Below are 15750 nucleotides of genomic sequence, written 5' to 3'. Positions count from 1 at the left end.
TTGGGAGGCAGAGGCAGGTGGATCTCTGTGAGTTCGAAGCCAGTCTGGTCTACAAAGTGAATCCCAGGACAGCTAGGGCTATTACACAGAGAAACTGTCTCAAAAAAGATTGTACTATATATATTTTAACTTTATTTTATATGCACTGGTGTGAAGGTGTCAGATTCCTTGTGAGCTGCCATGTGGGTGTTGGGAATTGAACCCAGGTCCTCTGGAACAGTAGTCAGTGCTATTAACCACTGCGCTATCTCTTCAACCCCCTTGAGCCTTCTCTCCAGTCCCTATTTCAGTTATAGTTTTATATTGATCTATTTAGTTCTAAGAACCTTTATAGGTAATTTTCATAAATATTTTGTCCAATTTCAGAGATTTTTAGTTTCTCATTAAGTAAGCACTACTGTAGGAAAAAAACACCCTCATACTGATATAGGTGACTCAGCTGGTAAAGTGTCTAATGGGTGCCCATATAAATGCCAGGTGCCAGAATATGTCTATAACTGGGGGCAGGCTGGCGCATACACATGCAGATCCTTGCTCGGCCAGTAAGTCTAGCCAAATCCATGAGCTAGAGCTTTAGTGAGAAACCTTGTTTCAGAAAGCAAGGTGGAAAGCGATCGAGGTGGAGAGCCATCAAGGAAGGTACCCGATGGCCTCCAGACCCCACGTCTGCATGTGCACCACACTGCCCTGACTCAAATGTAAGTCACACAAATGCCCAGACTGAGATGTGAATTAGTTCATCATCTACCAGTTTGTGTTCGGAGGCACAGTCCTCCCACAGAAGAAGCCCCAAGTTCTCCTTTGAAGCTGAAAGTTTCCCACTTCCGAGTGGCCATCTGGGTTCTATGAGTGATCTCTTTGCCTGTTCTTCTGTAGACCTGGGGCCTTTGGGATTTTATTCGCCATTCAACAATTTTCATCCTTCTGTGTCTTTTTTCACCGCTGCCGTGATGTCTTACCCAAAGCCTGTGCTAGGAAACAACACATTAGTTTATGTACGTAGATATTTTGATGTGCTCTCCTATATCAGGCTGGCCTTGAACTCCTTGTATAGCTGTACCGATGCTGAACGTATGATCCTCCTGCTTAACTCCAAGTGCTAGGATGGCAGGTGTGCAGGCCTGCTCAGTTTTATGTCCTGATAGAGCTCAAACCCAGGACGTCATGCACGCACTGAGTTATAGCCACAGCCAAATGTAGACTCATTACGTTTCGAGGCTTAGAACTCCAACATAGGTTTTACAGGATAGAACTGAGTTCCTTTCAGGAAATGGCCCATCTCTTTGCTGGTTGTCCTACATCTGTAAAACCAATTATGTCATTCTCTCTGGCCTTTTTTCTATAGCAAACTAGCTTTCCTTCTGTTTTTCCTCTCTTGTTTGCTTAAACAGGGCTTCTCTGTGTAGCCCTGGCCATCCTAGAACTAGATCTGTAGACCAGACTGGCCTCGAATTCAGAGAACTGCCAGTGTTGGGATCACTGCACCATGCCACATTAGTGTTCTTTTTTAGCAGGTTGCGCTGCTGTCAGGTCTGAAACTTAACACATAGAACAGGCTGACCTTGAACTCAGAGAAATGCACCTGCTTTTGCCTGCCCAGCACGGGGATAAAGGAATATGCCACCATTCCAGACCCAACCATCAGTCTTTTCTCTTTTCCTTCCTGCCTGCCTGCCTTTCTTTTCCATCCGTCTCTTTTGACTTTTGTTTTTAATGGCTCTTCTTTCTCCCATTGATAAGAGAGGGATTCCCAAGCCTAAAGTTACAGGAGCTGCCAAACAGAACACCTGACACTAGACAGGTGAGGTTGATAGCGTGTGTTCCTTAGGTGTGCCCACAGCTCACGGGAAGACGATGCTGCGGGCCAGGCACAGCTGCACTGGAGTTGCGCTTAGGAGCTGTGGAGGCAACCATCCTAATAACAAGATGGCGGGGTGCCCTCTACCTCTGGTAATGTGTGTGATTGGCCAGTTTGAGCCCTGGAGCTTTATTCACACAAAGTAGGAGGGCAGCCTGTCCTTAGACCATTTACACCATCCTGATCTTACCAAAATCAAGGTAGTACATAATCTGAGTCTTAATATCAGCTGTGATCAATTAGGGTTCCTCTCTACCCTCCCTAGGATCTCCCTGTCTAGCTCAGGCTGGCCTGAAAGTATGTAACCCAGCTTGGCCTCGAAGTCACAGTAATTCTGCTTCAGACTCACAAGAGCTGGGCTTATAGGCTTGAGCCACCATGACTGGCTTGGGAAATTTTTAAAGTTAATTTATTCTTTGTTTGGAAACTGTATCTCACTATGTAGTCCAGGCTGACCTAGAACTCAGTATATAACCTAGGTTAGCCTTGAACTTTGATCTGCCTGTCTCAGCTCCAAATGCTAGGTATACAGAAGAGGGCCACTACACACAATTTCAGGTATTGCTTTCCCTTTTGTTTTATTAAGTTTCTTAGCCACCATCTCTCTATGTAGCCCTAGCTGATCTGGAGCTCATTATGTACCCCAGGCTGGCCTTGTGGCAATCTTCTTGCTTCTCTCCTACCCCAGTGCCCAATGCTGGGATTACGAGGATGTGACACCTTTTGTGGTGTTTGGTTTTTAATGTGGATGGATGTTTTGCCTGCATGTATGTCTGTGTGAGGGTGTCAGATCTTAGGGTTACAGACTATTGTGAGCTGCCATGTGGGTGCTGGGTCCTCTAGAAGAGCAGTCAGTGCTCTCAACTGCTGAATCATCTCTCCAGCCCTAATTTACTTTTTTGAATTGAGTGTTACTATATTGTCCAAACTGATTTTCAGTTTGAATCCCAAGCTCCTGAGTAGCTTGAACAACAGGCATGGACCACCACACATAGCTATGAACGACCCAATTCTTTTGAAACAGGTTTTTGCCAGGTGGTGGTGGTGCACACCTTTAATCCCAGCACTTGGGAAGCAGAAGAATGCAGAGTGAGTTCCAGGATAGCCAGGACTACACAGAGAAACCCTGGCACTCAGGAGGCAGAAGTAGGTGATTATCTCTGAGTTCAAAGCCAGCCTGGTCTACCAAGTGAGTTCTAGGACAGCCAGGCTAGAGAGACCCTGCCTCAATGCCCCCATCAAAAAGGAAAAGAAAATTTCTCTTCGAGAGTCTTTCTTTTTTTTGTTTTTGTTTTTGTTTTTGTTTTTGTTTTTCGAGACAGGGTTTCTCTGTGGCTTTGGAGCCTGTCCTGGAACTAGCTCTGTAGACCAGGCTGGTCTCGAACTCACAGAGATCTGCCTGCCTCTGCCTCCCAAGTGCTGGTATTAAAGGCGTGCGCCACCATCGCCCGGCTCTTAGAGAGTCTTTCCATATTCCCCCCCTTTCCTCATTGTCTACGCACTGAAAAGGTAGCAGATCGGGGATTATCTGTTTAAAGCAAGTGCGGCATGCAGGCACATTACCTCTCTGACTGGAAAAAATGAATTTATCTCGTGATATGGTTGGTGGCCACAAGCCAGGAGGATCACTGCAAATCCCATGACACACTGGTTTAGAGTTCCAGAACATAAAAGTGATTTGTCATTGACTAATACTTGTGAAATAGGAAGTTAGTTAAAAACAGGCATTAATGAAGTAACCATAGAAAACAAAAAAAATTAGAGAAAAAAGCAAAAAATAAAAAACTATGACACAGGATGAGTATGAATAGGACATAGGATGAGTATGAATAGGACATAGGATGAGTATGAAGAGGAGGCGAAACTCTTCAGGTATCAACAGATATTATGAATTAAATCACATGCCAGCCTCTTGCTGAAGTCTGGGCCTAGCTTTCGGAAGTCTGGGTCTAGCTTGGGTCCCATTCTCATCATGCCAAGGCCGTAGTTCAAGGCAGTCTTCTGGCAGTCTTTCTGGGCCACTGGCTCTCACTGCAGTATACGCCATGTGCTTTTTTTGCCCAGGTGGAGATCTGAGTCAAGATCAAGTATTTACACCACTCAGCTTCTTTGGTATGGGAAAGAAGATTGTTAGTTTTACATGAGCACAAGGTGAAAACATTCAACCCCCCTGGAGTATAAAATACATATTTTCTGTAGCGACAAATTTTTAATTGGCCGGTTTACTGGCGCTTTTCTCCAGCGATATGGTAACCACAGGTGCCTTCACACTCCGGAAGCACCGTGGCTGGTTTGAAGGGTCTTAAGGTGTTTGTGTTGTTGTTGTTGTTTTCCTTAAATTTTTATATTCTGTGTATCGCTGTTCCGATCGCATATTTGTACAGCGCCCACGGAGGGCAGAAGAAGGGATCGGTTGAAACGAGTCACTATGTGGGTGGCAGGAATTAAACCAGAGTCTTTGGAAGAGCAGCCACTGAGCCTTCTCTCCAGCCCCAGATTTGAAGGATTCAGGACTTCTCCTTTAGATCATAGCTGGTGCAGGAGTTAAATCCAAGTGGGGTTGTCCCCAAACGAAAGGGTTCATATTTTTATTCAAGATGTGGGGTTCAGAGAGACTAGAAACCTGCTGGACTACTTTGGAGAGCAGAAACTGGGGGTGACCCCCAAAATTTGGTACAGTGTTTTTGTTTTTCTTGGCAGGGTTTCTCTGTATAACAGTCCTAGCTGTCCTGGAACTAGCTCTTGTAGACCAGGCTGACCTCGAACTCACAGAGATCCAACTGCTTCTGCCTCCCGAGTGCTGGAATTAAGACGTGCACCACCACCACCACCACCACCACCACGACAGAGTTTAAAAGGGACTGAGGCCGAGCGTCTGTGCCACCCAGCCTGTGGGGCAGGCGGGCCAGCGCTCAGCAACCAAAGGGGTTAAGGCACCGAGTCCCGCCCCCGTCCAGGATTGGCGGTTCCAGGGGGCGTGGTTGGGGGGCGGGCCCGCGTTTGCCGCAGCCGCTGATGGGCGGGGCGGGCGCGGGGCGGGAGGGGCCAAGAGCAGAGCCCGGCCGCGCCGCGCGCCCAGCGGGGCGGGCTTCGGGCTGCGCCAGAGAGCGGGGCAGCTGTCGCCGGTGTCTGAGCCTCTGCGCCGGACTCTGAGGCAGTGAGTAAGTGATACAGGCCTGCCGGGGCGACCCTCCAGGTTCTCCCTCAGGTCACCATGCCCGCTGCATCGCGTACCGCTTTTAGCCGGAGGGAAGCTGGGGAGGGGGCGCGTCCCGCTGCTAGGGTACCGGGAGTTGGGGGGATGAGGCCGATGATGTCATGGACGCTTCACCCGGCGGCGGGAGGGGGGTGGCGGCCGGAGGGGGTGCGGCCCGGATTATGTCACCTCTTCTCTCTGCACCCCGCCCCCACCCCCGGGGGCCACGCGCGTTGGTGGGGACCGAAGGAGGTTTGGGTGGAATTTCTCCAACCGCAGAGACCTCTGTAGCACCTTTGCAGAGGATTTGTGGCTGGGGTCTATGTGCTAGTAGATGGCGACACCCCACACACACTCTGACACACATGCACAGCAGAGGCAGGCTCCTGTGTAAGCGGGTGGGTGGGGGTGTGCTGTCGGTACTCTCAGCCCTTAAGCACTGGTTTCATCAGAGCCGGAATCCAGGGGATGGGCCTCTTCCCCTGCAGGTGCCCACGTTTCCAAGGAAAGAGGAATCTCTTCTCATACATCCCAACCAAGAAGTTCTGCCCCGTGAATCCCTTCCCTTAATCCTTCCTGGAAGCCCTTCCTGGTTTCTCTGTCTGAATTCATTTCCTACTTGCATTGCTCATAACCAACATTCCCACATGCATTTGCCTTGCATTTTCTTGATGTCAGGGCCCAGAGACCCCCTAAAGACATCTTTTACGCTCTGAGGTAACACTGGTTTCCGATGGGGAAGCAACACAGTGCAACCTCCCTGGGGCATCCTGAGCTAAGTGCTCCAAGACCCCTGGGGTATCAAGGATGCTCTGCTGAAAAGCAGTATTTGGACTGGTTCCAGGAGAATATAGCCTGGGCAGAGAGCTGAGAATGGGTTGTATGTGGAGTGAAGCGCTCTTGTTGGGAGGAATACAGAATGGCTGTCAAGAGAGGCCTTAGGGACTCTGCTACAAGCTCTGTTTGGTTGTGGGTGCCAGAAAGAACACCAGCATTTGACACATTATATGTTCCCTTCTTCAAATTGCTGTAAGGTAGGTGTGAGAATCTGAGGTGGAACGGTCTGCATGAGGTTCCCCCTCCTAATCAGTTGAGCTGTGATTTACACCTGGAGCGTATGCTGCAGGAACTCAAGCACCCTGCTCAGGGAAGGGTTTAGCCAGTGTTCACTTGGACCCTTTGAGCACTAGTAATAATATCACAGGCACTGAGGGTTGATGGAACAGAAACAGAGACAGGCTCGGGCACCAGCTATCACCCCAGAGTGATGCTGTTCAACCGCCCTTGCAGATGACAGCTACCTAGGCCAGTCCAGGAGCCTGGTCTACAGAGGGAGCTCAGCCCTTCCTCCCCACTCAGTTCCTACTTACCAGGGAACTGTATTCCATGCCTTGTCCTCCCAGCTCTCTACCAGGGTTTCGAGGAAAGAACTTGCAGGAGCTCACGGTTGGAAGAGGCGAGGGACAGGGAGTAGTTCCAAAGGGTTGACTAGGACAGGTTAGAGTCGTGACAAGGAACTCTATGGGAATTGCCTGCTGGTTGACTACAGAGCAGCCCTCATGGAGAGCACAAGAAGGAGGGCTTGGGACAACGCCGAGGACCCTAAGCGTCTGAGTCTAACAAAGACCCACTCTAGAGGAAGAGTGACGTGGGGTGGCCCATGACCACCTCCAGACTGTGCTCTGGTCCTCCTTCCTTGGGTTCCAGAAAGGCGTGCACTTCGCAGTTATTTATAAAACATCTTCCCAAGCATTCATTACGTTTTCTCGTCACTCAGAATCAACATAGTCACTCCTGTAGTTTGTGCCTCCTCCACCCCAGCCTCTGGTGCAGCTCCCTTGCTAGTCCTCTGCCTGCCTCTCGCGAGCGGCGTCTGCCTTCACTGTTTTTATCAAATTTTAAATTCCTATCAAAATTTTTGTTTTTTGGTGAAGCCATTAGTGCACTCAGAGAGGAATGGTGGGTGTCCTGCTCCATCACTCTCTGCCACATTCCCTTGAGGCGGGGTCTCTCACTGAACCTAGAGTTAGGCTGGCAGCGAGCAAATCTCAGCGATCCTCCGTCAGTGCTGGGGTTCCAGGCACTGCACAGCCATACCTGGCTTTTTGTGTGGCTGCTGGGGATTTAAACTCAGGTCCTTATACTCATCAGCAGGTTCTCTTACTGAGAAGCTCCCGGCCTGTTTATTATTATTATTGTTATTATTATTATTATTATTGACAAGATCTAATGAAGCCTGGACTGGGCTCAAACTCAATATGTATTCAAGGCAGGCCTTGAACTCTTGATCCTCCTGCCTCTGCCTCCATGCCACCATGTCAAGCTTTTGGGGTTAATTTTAAAAGAAAAAGCAAAAGGCCTTTGATTCCAAACTTTGTTAAGTGAAGGCCTCTTCTGTCCTCTTCTTCTCCAACAATTCTTTTTTTTTTTTACTTCTTTTTCTCTTTCTTTTTAGAGACAAGGTCTCTCTGTAGCTTTGCAGCCTGTCCTGGAACTCACTTGGTAGACCAGGCTGGCCTTGAACTCCTGAGTGCTGGGATTAAAGGCTTGTGCCACCATCGCCCGGCTACTTTATTTTTGTATTTTATGTACATGGTGTTTTGCCCAAGTGTATGTCTGTGTGAGGGTGTGACTATCCCAGACAGCTGCGAGCTGCCATGTGGATACTGGAAATTGAAGCTGGGTCCCCTGGAAGAGCAGAGGATGCTCTTAGCCGCTGCACCATCTCTCCAGTCCCGCTCTGACCTCAGCTGTCTGCTCAGGCCTTTCCACCCCTGTGGTCTGTCTGCGTCTGTTTGCACCACTTTCCCAAGGCCGCTCTGACATGGACCCCGATGAGGTTTTCAGCTGCTAACTCCAGGCCACACTCTTCAGTTTCAGTTTTACCTTCTGGACCCTTTTTCTTTTCAACACTAGAAACTGTCCTTGTATTCTTTCCCCCTCCCTCCCTCTCTGTCTCTCTCATTTTGTTTTATTTCTTTGTTTTTTAAGATGCAATTTCTTGGTTTTCAGAGTTGTATCAAACTTCTGGGCTCAAGTGACTCCCCCCAAGTAGCTCGAGCTGCTCCACTGCTCCCCCTGCCTGCCTTTCTTCCTTCTCATCCTCTTCTTCTTGATTTTTTTTTTTTTTTTTTTTTTTTTGGTACTAGGGACTGAATCTGGGGTCTTCACTTGCTAGGGAAGTAGGCAATCACTATTCGCTTTTTTCTTTTTTAAGACAGAGTCTCTCTCCATTGCTCAGGCTGGCTTTGAGTTTGTAATCTTTGCTTCAGAATCCCGAGTAGACAAGATTATGGGCTTAGGCCTCCAGGCTGGCTGTTTTGAACCCCCTCCCCATGTTGGCTTCCAGGCACAGGGTCTCTTGGACTCTTTCTTGCTCCCACACTACCTCCCAGGCTTATGGGGCTCCACCACCCTTGCTTGCTGCTAGGCCCACCTACACCACTCTCAGATGCTAACAATCTCAGCCTTTCCACCCTGGAAGAGGCATCTTTGGGTCTTCTCAGAAACACCTATTTCTCCTAAGCAATCTTTCCCTGTCATGTTAATGATGTCACACCCACACGGGTGCCCTAGCCTCTTCTCATGTTCCCTCCACCTGAGCTCCAGCTGCTTGAGGATTTGCCAGTTCTTCCTGTAACCATGCCCAGGCCTCCCTCTCGGCTTCACCCTGCCAGTCCCAGCTATCCCCTCCATTGAACTCAGTAGGATGAGCGAGGGGCGATGCTCAGGGTAGGAGGGGCTTTCAAGGTTGAGGGCTAGCGGTCTAGAGCGTCTCCCAAGTGGAAACCTCAGGAACTAGTGTAAAGCAAAAGAGACCTCACTCTTGGGTGGCACACCTGAATTTCAGCGATTCCCTGGGTGCATCCCATGCCCACTGTCAGGCTGCACATGGGCACAGAATGGCCCAAAGGAGGAGGGTGGCAACTATGCTCTTTTCGTACCTGTGGGGATAGGCACTGAATACATTTCTGCAATGTCAATGACCAGTTTGCTGGGGAACGTACCCACTACCTAGAGCCACAATGTGTATTGTGGTTGGAAGAAATTGAAGGGCACACATGTTGGCAGCCTCCCTGTTGGCAGTTGGAGGCTGACAGGAAGGATGCCACATTAGATTTAGGCATCTCAGTAGAAGCATTATTCAAGGACCTCTTAATTTTAATAGGGAGAAAGGGTGCCCTGCATGGTTCTGGGGTCTACAGGCCTGAAGAGCATCCATCTTTCAGAACTGGCGCATGTATTTGAACTATTAGAGCCTCATGCCAGTGGCTAGGATTGGCCCGGGATTCCTGCCCACCTGTGTTATACAGATTTCCGGGACAGGTGTTCCAAGGTGCTGACTTGAGACAAAAGAACCAGGAAGCAAGCTAGGCCTCTTTGAGCAGGGCCTTGCTCCCCCTTCCGTGGGAGAGAGCACACCCAACAGAACTGGCTCAGAGGACTTCATGGTCAACTGAACGGGGTCAAGGTCCAAAGGGAAAGGGGGGTGTGGAGGAATGGCTAATCCAAGAACTCTTCCTGGTGGTACTGCATTCTTAGCAGGGTTCAGCAGGCAGGGCATCCTCAGGGGTCATCATCGTTGGTTGCACAAGTCCCGCCCCTCCTTCACCCACCTGTGGGAAAAGCCAGAGGGGGGCGGGTGAGGAGCTGGCTGCTGGTGTTTTGGTGTTGCTGCGTCCCTGCCCGGGTCTCTGCCAGTTTAGGGACTGCTATGGAGTACTGATCTCAGAGAGTGGGGCACTCTGGGGCCAGGCTCCCAGGAGGCCAAGTTAGGAAAACCTCCGGGAAGGCTTCCTTGCCACCTGCTGCAGCCTGCAGCCTGTGAAAGTCGGTCTGCAGAACTACGGCTGCGCCCACCGGCGACCTTGGCGCAGGCCGCAGCGGCAGCTCCGCCCACCCAACTCTGAGACTGGGTTTTTTTCCCTTGCCTGCCGCCTCCAGGCGCCTGGCGCGGCAGCTCGGTTTTTAATTCTTCCCATTTCACAGAGGAGAAAACTGTAGTGCGGGATGGCTTGGTCGGCTAGTCCAAAGTCATGCAGCTGGTTCGGGCCTAGCCCGGATTTCCAGAGTGATCCACATGGCCCCTGCAGACTCGGCCTCGGAGGGTCCCAAGCTTGAGGACCCGCCCGCCCCCCACCTCTTTGGAAAGGTAAGGAGAGAAGTCTCCCCTGTAGTTAGCTTTCACCTTGTTTACCACCTTAGATCAGAGGTCTGGGAAAGACCCGCACTGTCAGCTTTTTTTTGTGTAGGGTTATTGTGTCTCTCCTTCAACCTCTGAGGTCCCCTACTGGAAACCAATCCCACCTTCCCAGTCCAGGAAGCTGGAATATAGGAATCATGACCCAGGGTAAATTCAGTGAAAACTAAACTCTGGGAATTGCAGCACAGGGAAGTCACTGAGTCTGGGAGGCTCGTGGGTGGAGTGGGGTTAAGGAGTGAGCCCAGCTGAGAAGGCATGTGCCTGGTGGTGCCTTGGGACAAAGACAGCTGTTCCTTCATCTTGGAAGCCTGATTACTCTGGTGTCCGTTGAAAGGAACGCAGAGAGACAGAGTGGGGCCCGGGATGACTTGCCTGGGGCTGGGGGTGAATTCTGACCTCTCTACCTTCCCACTTGTGCCCACAGTGCCCGTCTGGCTTAGCCATGGCGAAGCTGGAGACGTTACCTGTGCGCGCTGATCCAGGGAGGGATCCTCTCCTGGCCTTTGCCCCCCGGCCTTCTGAGCTTGGACCCCCAGATCCCCGCCTGACCATGGGCAGTGTGGGTAGTGGGGTGCCCCATGCCCAGGAGTTCCCTATGAAAAGCGTGGGCACTCGAACAGGGGGTGGGGGCAGCCAGGGTAGTTTCCCTGGTCCAAGAAGCAGTGGTAGTGGGGCCAGCAGGGAGAGACCCGGCCGCTACCCATCAGAGGACAAGGTTCTCGCCAACTCTCTCTACCTCAATGGCGAGCTGCGGGGCAGTGACCACACAGATGTCTGTGGTAACGTGGTGGGCAGCAGCGGGGGCAGCAGCAGCAGCGGGGGCAGCGACAAGGCTCCACCACAATACCGTGAACCCAATCACCCACCCAAGCTCCTGACCACCTCTGGCAAGCTAGACCAGGTTAGTCCCCAGGACCTGAGAGCCTCATAGCCTAATTTAGAGTGGTGGTGGTGGGTAACCAAGACAAGAGGTTAAGGTGGGACTTCTCAGGGGGAATCGCGGGAACTGGGAGGAAAAGCATTATGGGGAGTTGTGGCGTGCAATCCCGGGGCCGAGTCACGTGTGGATTCAGGACAGAGATGGCTTGTGGGAGAGACTAGAGGTGGAGCCTCAGGGGAGACTCGGTTTGGAGATAAAATTGGGGCAGAAGGGGGTTCTTGAACAAGTCTTGGACATAAGGAAGAGGAGGGGCCAAGGATAAGATCTCAATCTGATGCTTCTTCCCCCCCCCCCTTCCTTCTATGCAGTGCTCAGAGCCACTAGTCCGGCCATCAGCCTTCAAGCCTGTTGTACCCAAGAACTTTCATTCCATGCAGAACTTGTGTCCTCCACAGACCAATGGGACCCCTGAGGGACGCCAGGGCCCTGCTGGCCTCAAAGGCGGACTGGACAAGTCTCGGACCATGACACCGGCGGGTGGGAGTGGGGGTGGCCTCTCAGACTCGGGCCGGAACTCACTCACCAGTTTGCCTACCTATAGTTCCAGCTACAGCCAGCATCTGGCGCCCCTCAGTGCTTCCACCAGCCATATCAACCGCATTGGCACGGCGGGCTACAGTAGTGGCAGCAGCGGTGGGGGGTCAGGCTACCAAGATCTGGGGACCTCTGACAGTGGGCGGGCCTCCAGTAAGAGTGGGTCATCATCGTCCATGGGGCGGTCAGGCCACCTGGGGTCCGGGGAGGGTGGAAGCGGGGGCCTGCCGTTTGCAGCCTGTTCACCACCCTCGCCCAGCGCACTGATCCAGGAACTGGAGGAGCGGCTGTGGGAGAAGGAGCAGGAGGTGGCGGCTCTGCGGCGCAGCCTGGAGCAGAGTGAGGCCGCGGTGGCCCAGGTGTTGGAGGAGCGGCAGAAGGCATGGGAGCGGGAGCTAGCTGAGCTCCGGCAGGGTTGCAGTGGGAAGCTGCAGCAGGTGGCCCGCCGTGCCCAGCGCGCCCAGCAGGGCCTACAGCTGCAGGTGCTGCGGCTACAGCAGGACAAGAAGCAGCTGCAGGAGGAGGCAGCCCAGCTGATGAGGCAACGGGAAGAGCTAGAGGACAAGGTGGCCGCCTGCCAGAAGGAGCAGGCCGACTTCCTGCCCCGGATGGAGGAAACTAAGTGGGAGGTGCGGGCTGGGGGGCTTAGATCTTTCCTCTCTGGCGTCCTTTCAACTCCTCTTCCTCTGGAGACCTCAGAGCCACGACTTACTACTGGGTAGTGGGGGGAGTTGTGACAGGGAAGGGGACCAAATCAGTTTAGAGTGACCCTGAGAACAGAAGCTGCCCTTGGGCTGTAGCAGAGGAGTCACTTCTGTCCGGAGTAAGGCGGGAGCCCCCTGTGGATCTGAGCCTGAGTCCAGCAGAAGCTCGGTGCCCCTGGAGCGGGAGCTGGGTTGAGATGAGCCTTTACTCCGTCTGCTCTGCCTTTACCTTGCCTTCTGCTTCTGCCTGTCCCTATCCAGGTGTGCCAGAAGGCCGGCGAGATTTCCCTCCTGAAGCAGCAACTGAAGGACTCCCAGGCTGATGTGTCGCAGAAGCTGAGTGAGATCGTGGGACTGCGCTCACAACTTCGGGAGGGTAGGGCCTCACTCCGGGAGAAGGAGGAACAACTGCTCAGCCTGAGGGACTCCTTCGGCAGCAAACAGGCCAGCCTGGAGCTGAGTGAAGGCGAGCTGCCCCCTGCCTGCCTCAAGCCTGCACTGACCCCTGTGGACCTGGCCGAGCCACAGGAAGCCCTGGCCTCCTGTGAGAGCGATGAGGCCAAGATGCGCCGCCAGGCTGGGGTGGCAGCAGCAGCTTCCTTGAGTTCTGTGGATGGGGAGGTGGATGCTGCGGGAGACGGTGGGACACGGGCCCTGCGCAGGGAGGTGGGGAGACTGCAGGCTGAGCTGGCTGCTGAGCGGCGTGCCCGGGAGCGCCAGGGTGCCAGCTTTGCAGAGGAGCGCCGGGTGTGGTTGGAGGAGAAGGAGAAGGTCATTGAGTACCAGAAGCAGCTCCAGCTGAGTTACGTGGAGATGTACCAGCGCAACCAGCAGCTGGAGCGGCGACTTCGGGAGCGTGGGGCAGCGGGGGGTGCCAGCACGCCTACACCCCAGCATGGTGAGGAGAAGAAAGCCTGGACCCCCTCCCGCCTCGAGCGCATCGAGTCCACAGAAATTTGATTCTCTTATCTGCGTGCACAACCTTCTGACAAGTGCCCTGTCTGAAGGTTGGAGTCACCAATGTCCCCTTCCATCCATTTCCTTTCCCCATGTGCGCTGCATATCCCCAGACCAAAGAGGTTCTCAAAGCAGCTGTGACCAGCCCCATTATCCTCAGTCCATGCAGCTCTAGCACTGCCTTTGTGGGTAGCCACTCGAGACCCTCCTGCCAAGGAGAACGTGGGGGAGGGCAGAGTGCGTGGGGGTGAGGTCCCAGGTGCGGGGAGCATGCTCCTCTTCTGGGAAGCCTCTTGTTGGAGATGGAGGCAGCAGGCGTGCGTTGCCAGGAAGTACCCCAGCCCCCTTCCCAGATCTTGGGCCACCGCTGCTGGTCACCTTGTGTCCAATGCTATTGTCTGTGCTCTCCTCCTAGGCCACACAGCCTGAAGGAGCCTGCGTGGGTCTATCAATGCTGACAGACCCTAGGTTCCTGGTCTCTCTCCTTCATGTAGTGTTTTCCTTCCCCAGGCAGATTAGCAGAAGTGGGAGCAGATGGCCTGCCTGTGGTTGAGAGGGCTACCTGCCCAACCCCTCCCCCAGCAAGGTATCTTTGGCTCAGGCCTTAGAGCCTGGACTAGTCCTGAGCATGTGTCCCTCTGTGTATATTGAGGGAGGTGAGAGTTGGGGCTGGAAGCTCAGTACCCAGGGGAGATCTGCCTTCCTTTTCTTGGAAAGGGTCACTGGAGGCTTCTCAGCCCCACCCTCACCCTCTGGCCAGGATCCTACAAGGCTATATATCCCCTGCTGCTTTGTTGACCCCGCCATACCCAGGGTCACTGGTCAGCTCTAATTATAGCTATGAAGTGCGACCTGCCTCTTAGGTATTCTGTTTGCCTCAATCTGAGGTCAGCTGGATGTCTGATGTCTTCCTGTGTTTTCCCTCACTGTCTCCCCCAGCCTCCTGCTCTCACGCTCACATCATCCTCCCAAGCTGCCTTTTCTTCCAAGTCTCACCTTTGCGCCCAGCAGAGAGCTCTGCTTGACTTTTGGTGCACTGCTCACTCCCCAGCTCCGCTGGCCCAAGTCTGAGCCCCGGGCCCTGGTTTTGAGTGGCCAGTCAGGGTTGGATGTGACTACCCCTAAAGAACAAGGCTAACCTTTGAGGATCGCTGACCCTTTGGCTGTTGGCCAGACTTTGAGTTGGCTCGTTTGTCCGGGCAGGGATGACTGACATGGGTTGGGACAGTCAGTGTCACTTCCTTATCTAGGATCTCTCAGAGGCTATCCCCCCCCAAGACAGGCAGGGAAATTCTAATTTCTCTTTTAAGAAAGTAAATTTCCAATTCACCAGCAATAACAATCAGAGGAGACTTGGCCCTCAGTCCTTGTATTTCTCTTTTTCACTCCCTCTTCCAGCCCCAAGATGGAATTTTGGGGACTGGGTGGAGAGGGTTGGTAACTACTGTGAGCAAGTCCCCCAACCCCTGACCAGCCTCCTCCATGACTGGTGACTGTTTAGCGAGCTGTGCACCCCCCACAAAAAGCAGGAGTGCCCTCTTGTGCCCTCCAACCCTCGGCACAGCTCCTTCGGGGTGGTCCTCAATGGGTTTTTGACCTTGATTGGAGGCCACTCTGGCAAGCACTGCCCATTCCTCTAATCCCTCACCGTACCTGCACCAGGCCCTGGGCCACAGGGACTGGGAGAAGGAATTAACACAAAACAAAACAGAGATGGGGGGGAGAGAAAAAAATATGAACAGCTTTGGAATGTCCAACCACAAAATAAATTATATATAAATGTATAAATATATAAATATATATATCTACCATATGTGATGGAAAGACTTTTCATTTTCCCAAAGAAATAAAATGGAGAAAGCCTCTTAAATGGCATTCTGTGGCCAGCTTGTATTTTTGCAAGTATGGGAGGTAAGGTTTGGGGGTGTAGGCAAAGCTGGAACAAACATTCTTCAGAGGACTCATTGTGCTGTGTGAGGAGATTGGCTCAAAGCTTAAGTCTTCCATGTTTGTCCAGGAGTCTGGTTCTACCTTTCCTACCAATGGGCGGGGGCGGGGGGAGGCAACAACTTCCTCTTCAGCTCAGGCTGTTAGCAGTGTTACCAAGCTGGCTCTAGGTCAGGAGCTGTGCACTGGGCTGCTGTCCCGAAAGCAGGAGATACAGGATAGCTAAGTACCGCCCGCAGCCACTTAAAATACTTCACAGTGAGTACCATAGAATCACAGAATCAGTTTCCAGTTAATGGCAAAAAGACCCATGTATGCTCTAAGAGGTGACCTGTCCTTTATGGTAGTTCCTTCAGTCTTCCCAAAGCCTCACAGTAAAAATTAGTTTTCTGTAAACATCACAACTAGATT

At 52.4% G+C, this 15750-nt stretch overlaps 1 protein-coding gene across 3 annotated transcripts; it reads left to right on the top strand.

The window, feature by feature from the left end:
• The first annotated feature begins 4886 nt into the window (after positions 1-4886).
• Lzts3 (leucine zipper tumor suppressor family member 3) lies at positions 4887-15274 on the top strand. 3 transcript variants are annotated; one of them, XM_075962187.1, is made up of 5 exons: positions 4887-5019; positions 10044-10206; positions 10682-11158; positions 11506-12297; positions 12697-15274. In XM_075962187.1, the coding sequence occupies exons 2-5, from the start codon at positions 10135-10137 to the stop codon at positions 13393-13395; spliced, it is 2040 nt and encodes a 679-aa protein (XP_075818302.1). In that variant the 5' UTR covers positions 4887-5019; positions 10044-10134; the 3' UTR covers positions 13396-15274. The 3 variants fall into 3 exon arrangements, with proteins under 3 accessions (XP_075818302.1, XP_075818300.1, XP_075818301.1); XM_075962185.1 differs by having other exon boundaries at positions 11506-12360; XM_075962186.1 differs by having other exon boundaries at positions 4904-5015; positions 11506-12360.
• The last annotated feature ends 476 nt before the right edge of the window (positions 15275-15750 follow it).

This window comes from Microtus pennsylvanicus, chromosome 2 (assembly GCF_037038515.1).
Source record: "Microtus pennsylvanicus isolate mMicPen1 chromosome 2, mMicPen1.hap1, whole genome shotgun sequence".
NCBI lineage: Eukaryota > Metazoa > Chordata > Mammalia > Rodentia > Cricetidae > Microtus > Microtus pennsylvanicus.
This window is presented reverse-complemented; position numbering and strand designations above follow the sequence as displayed.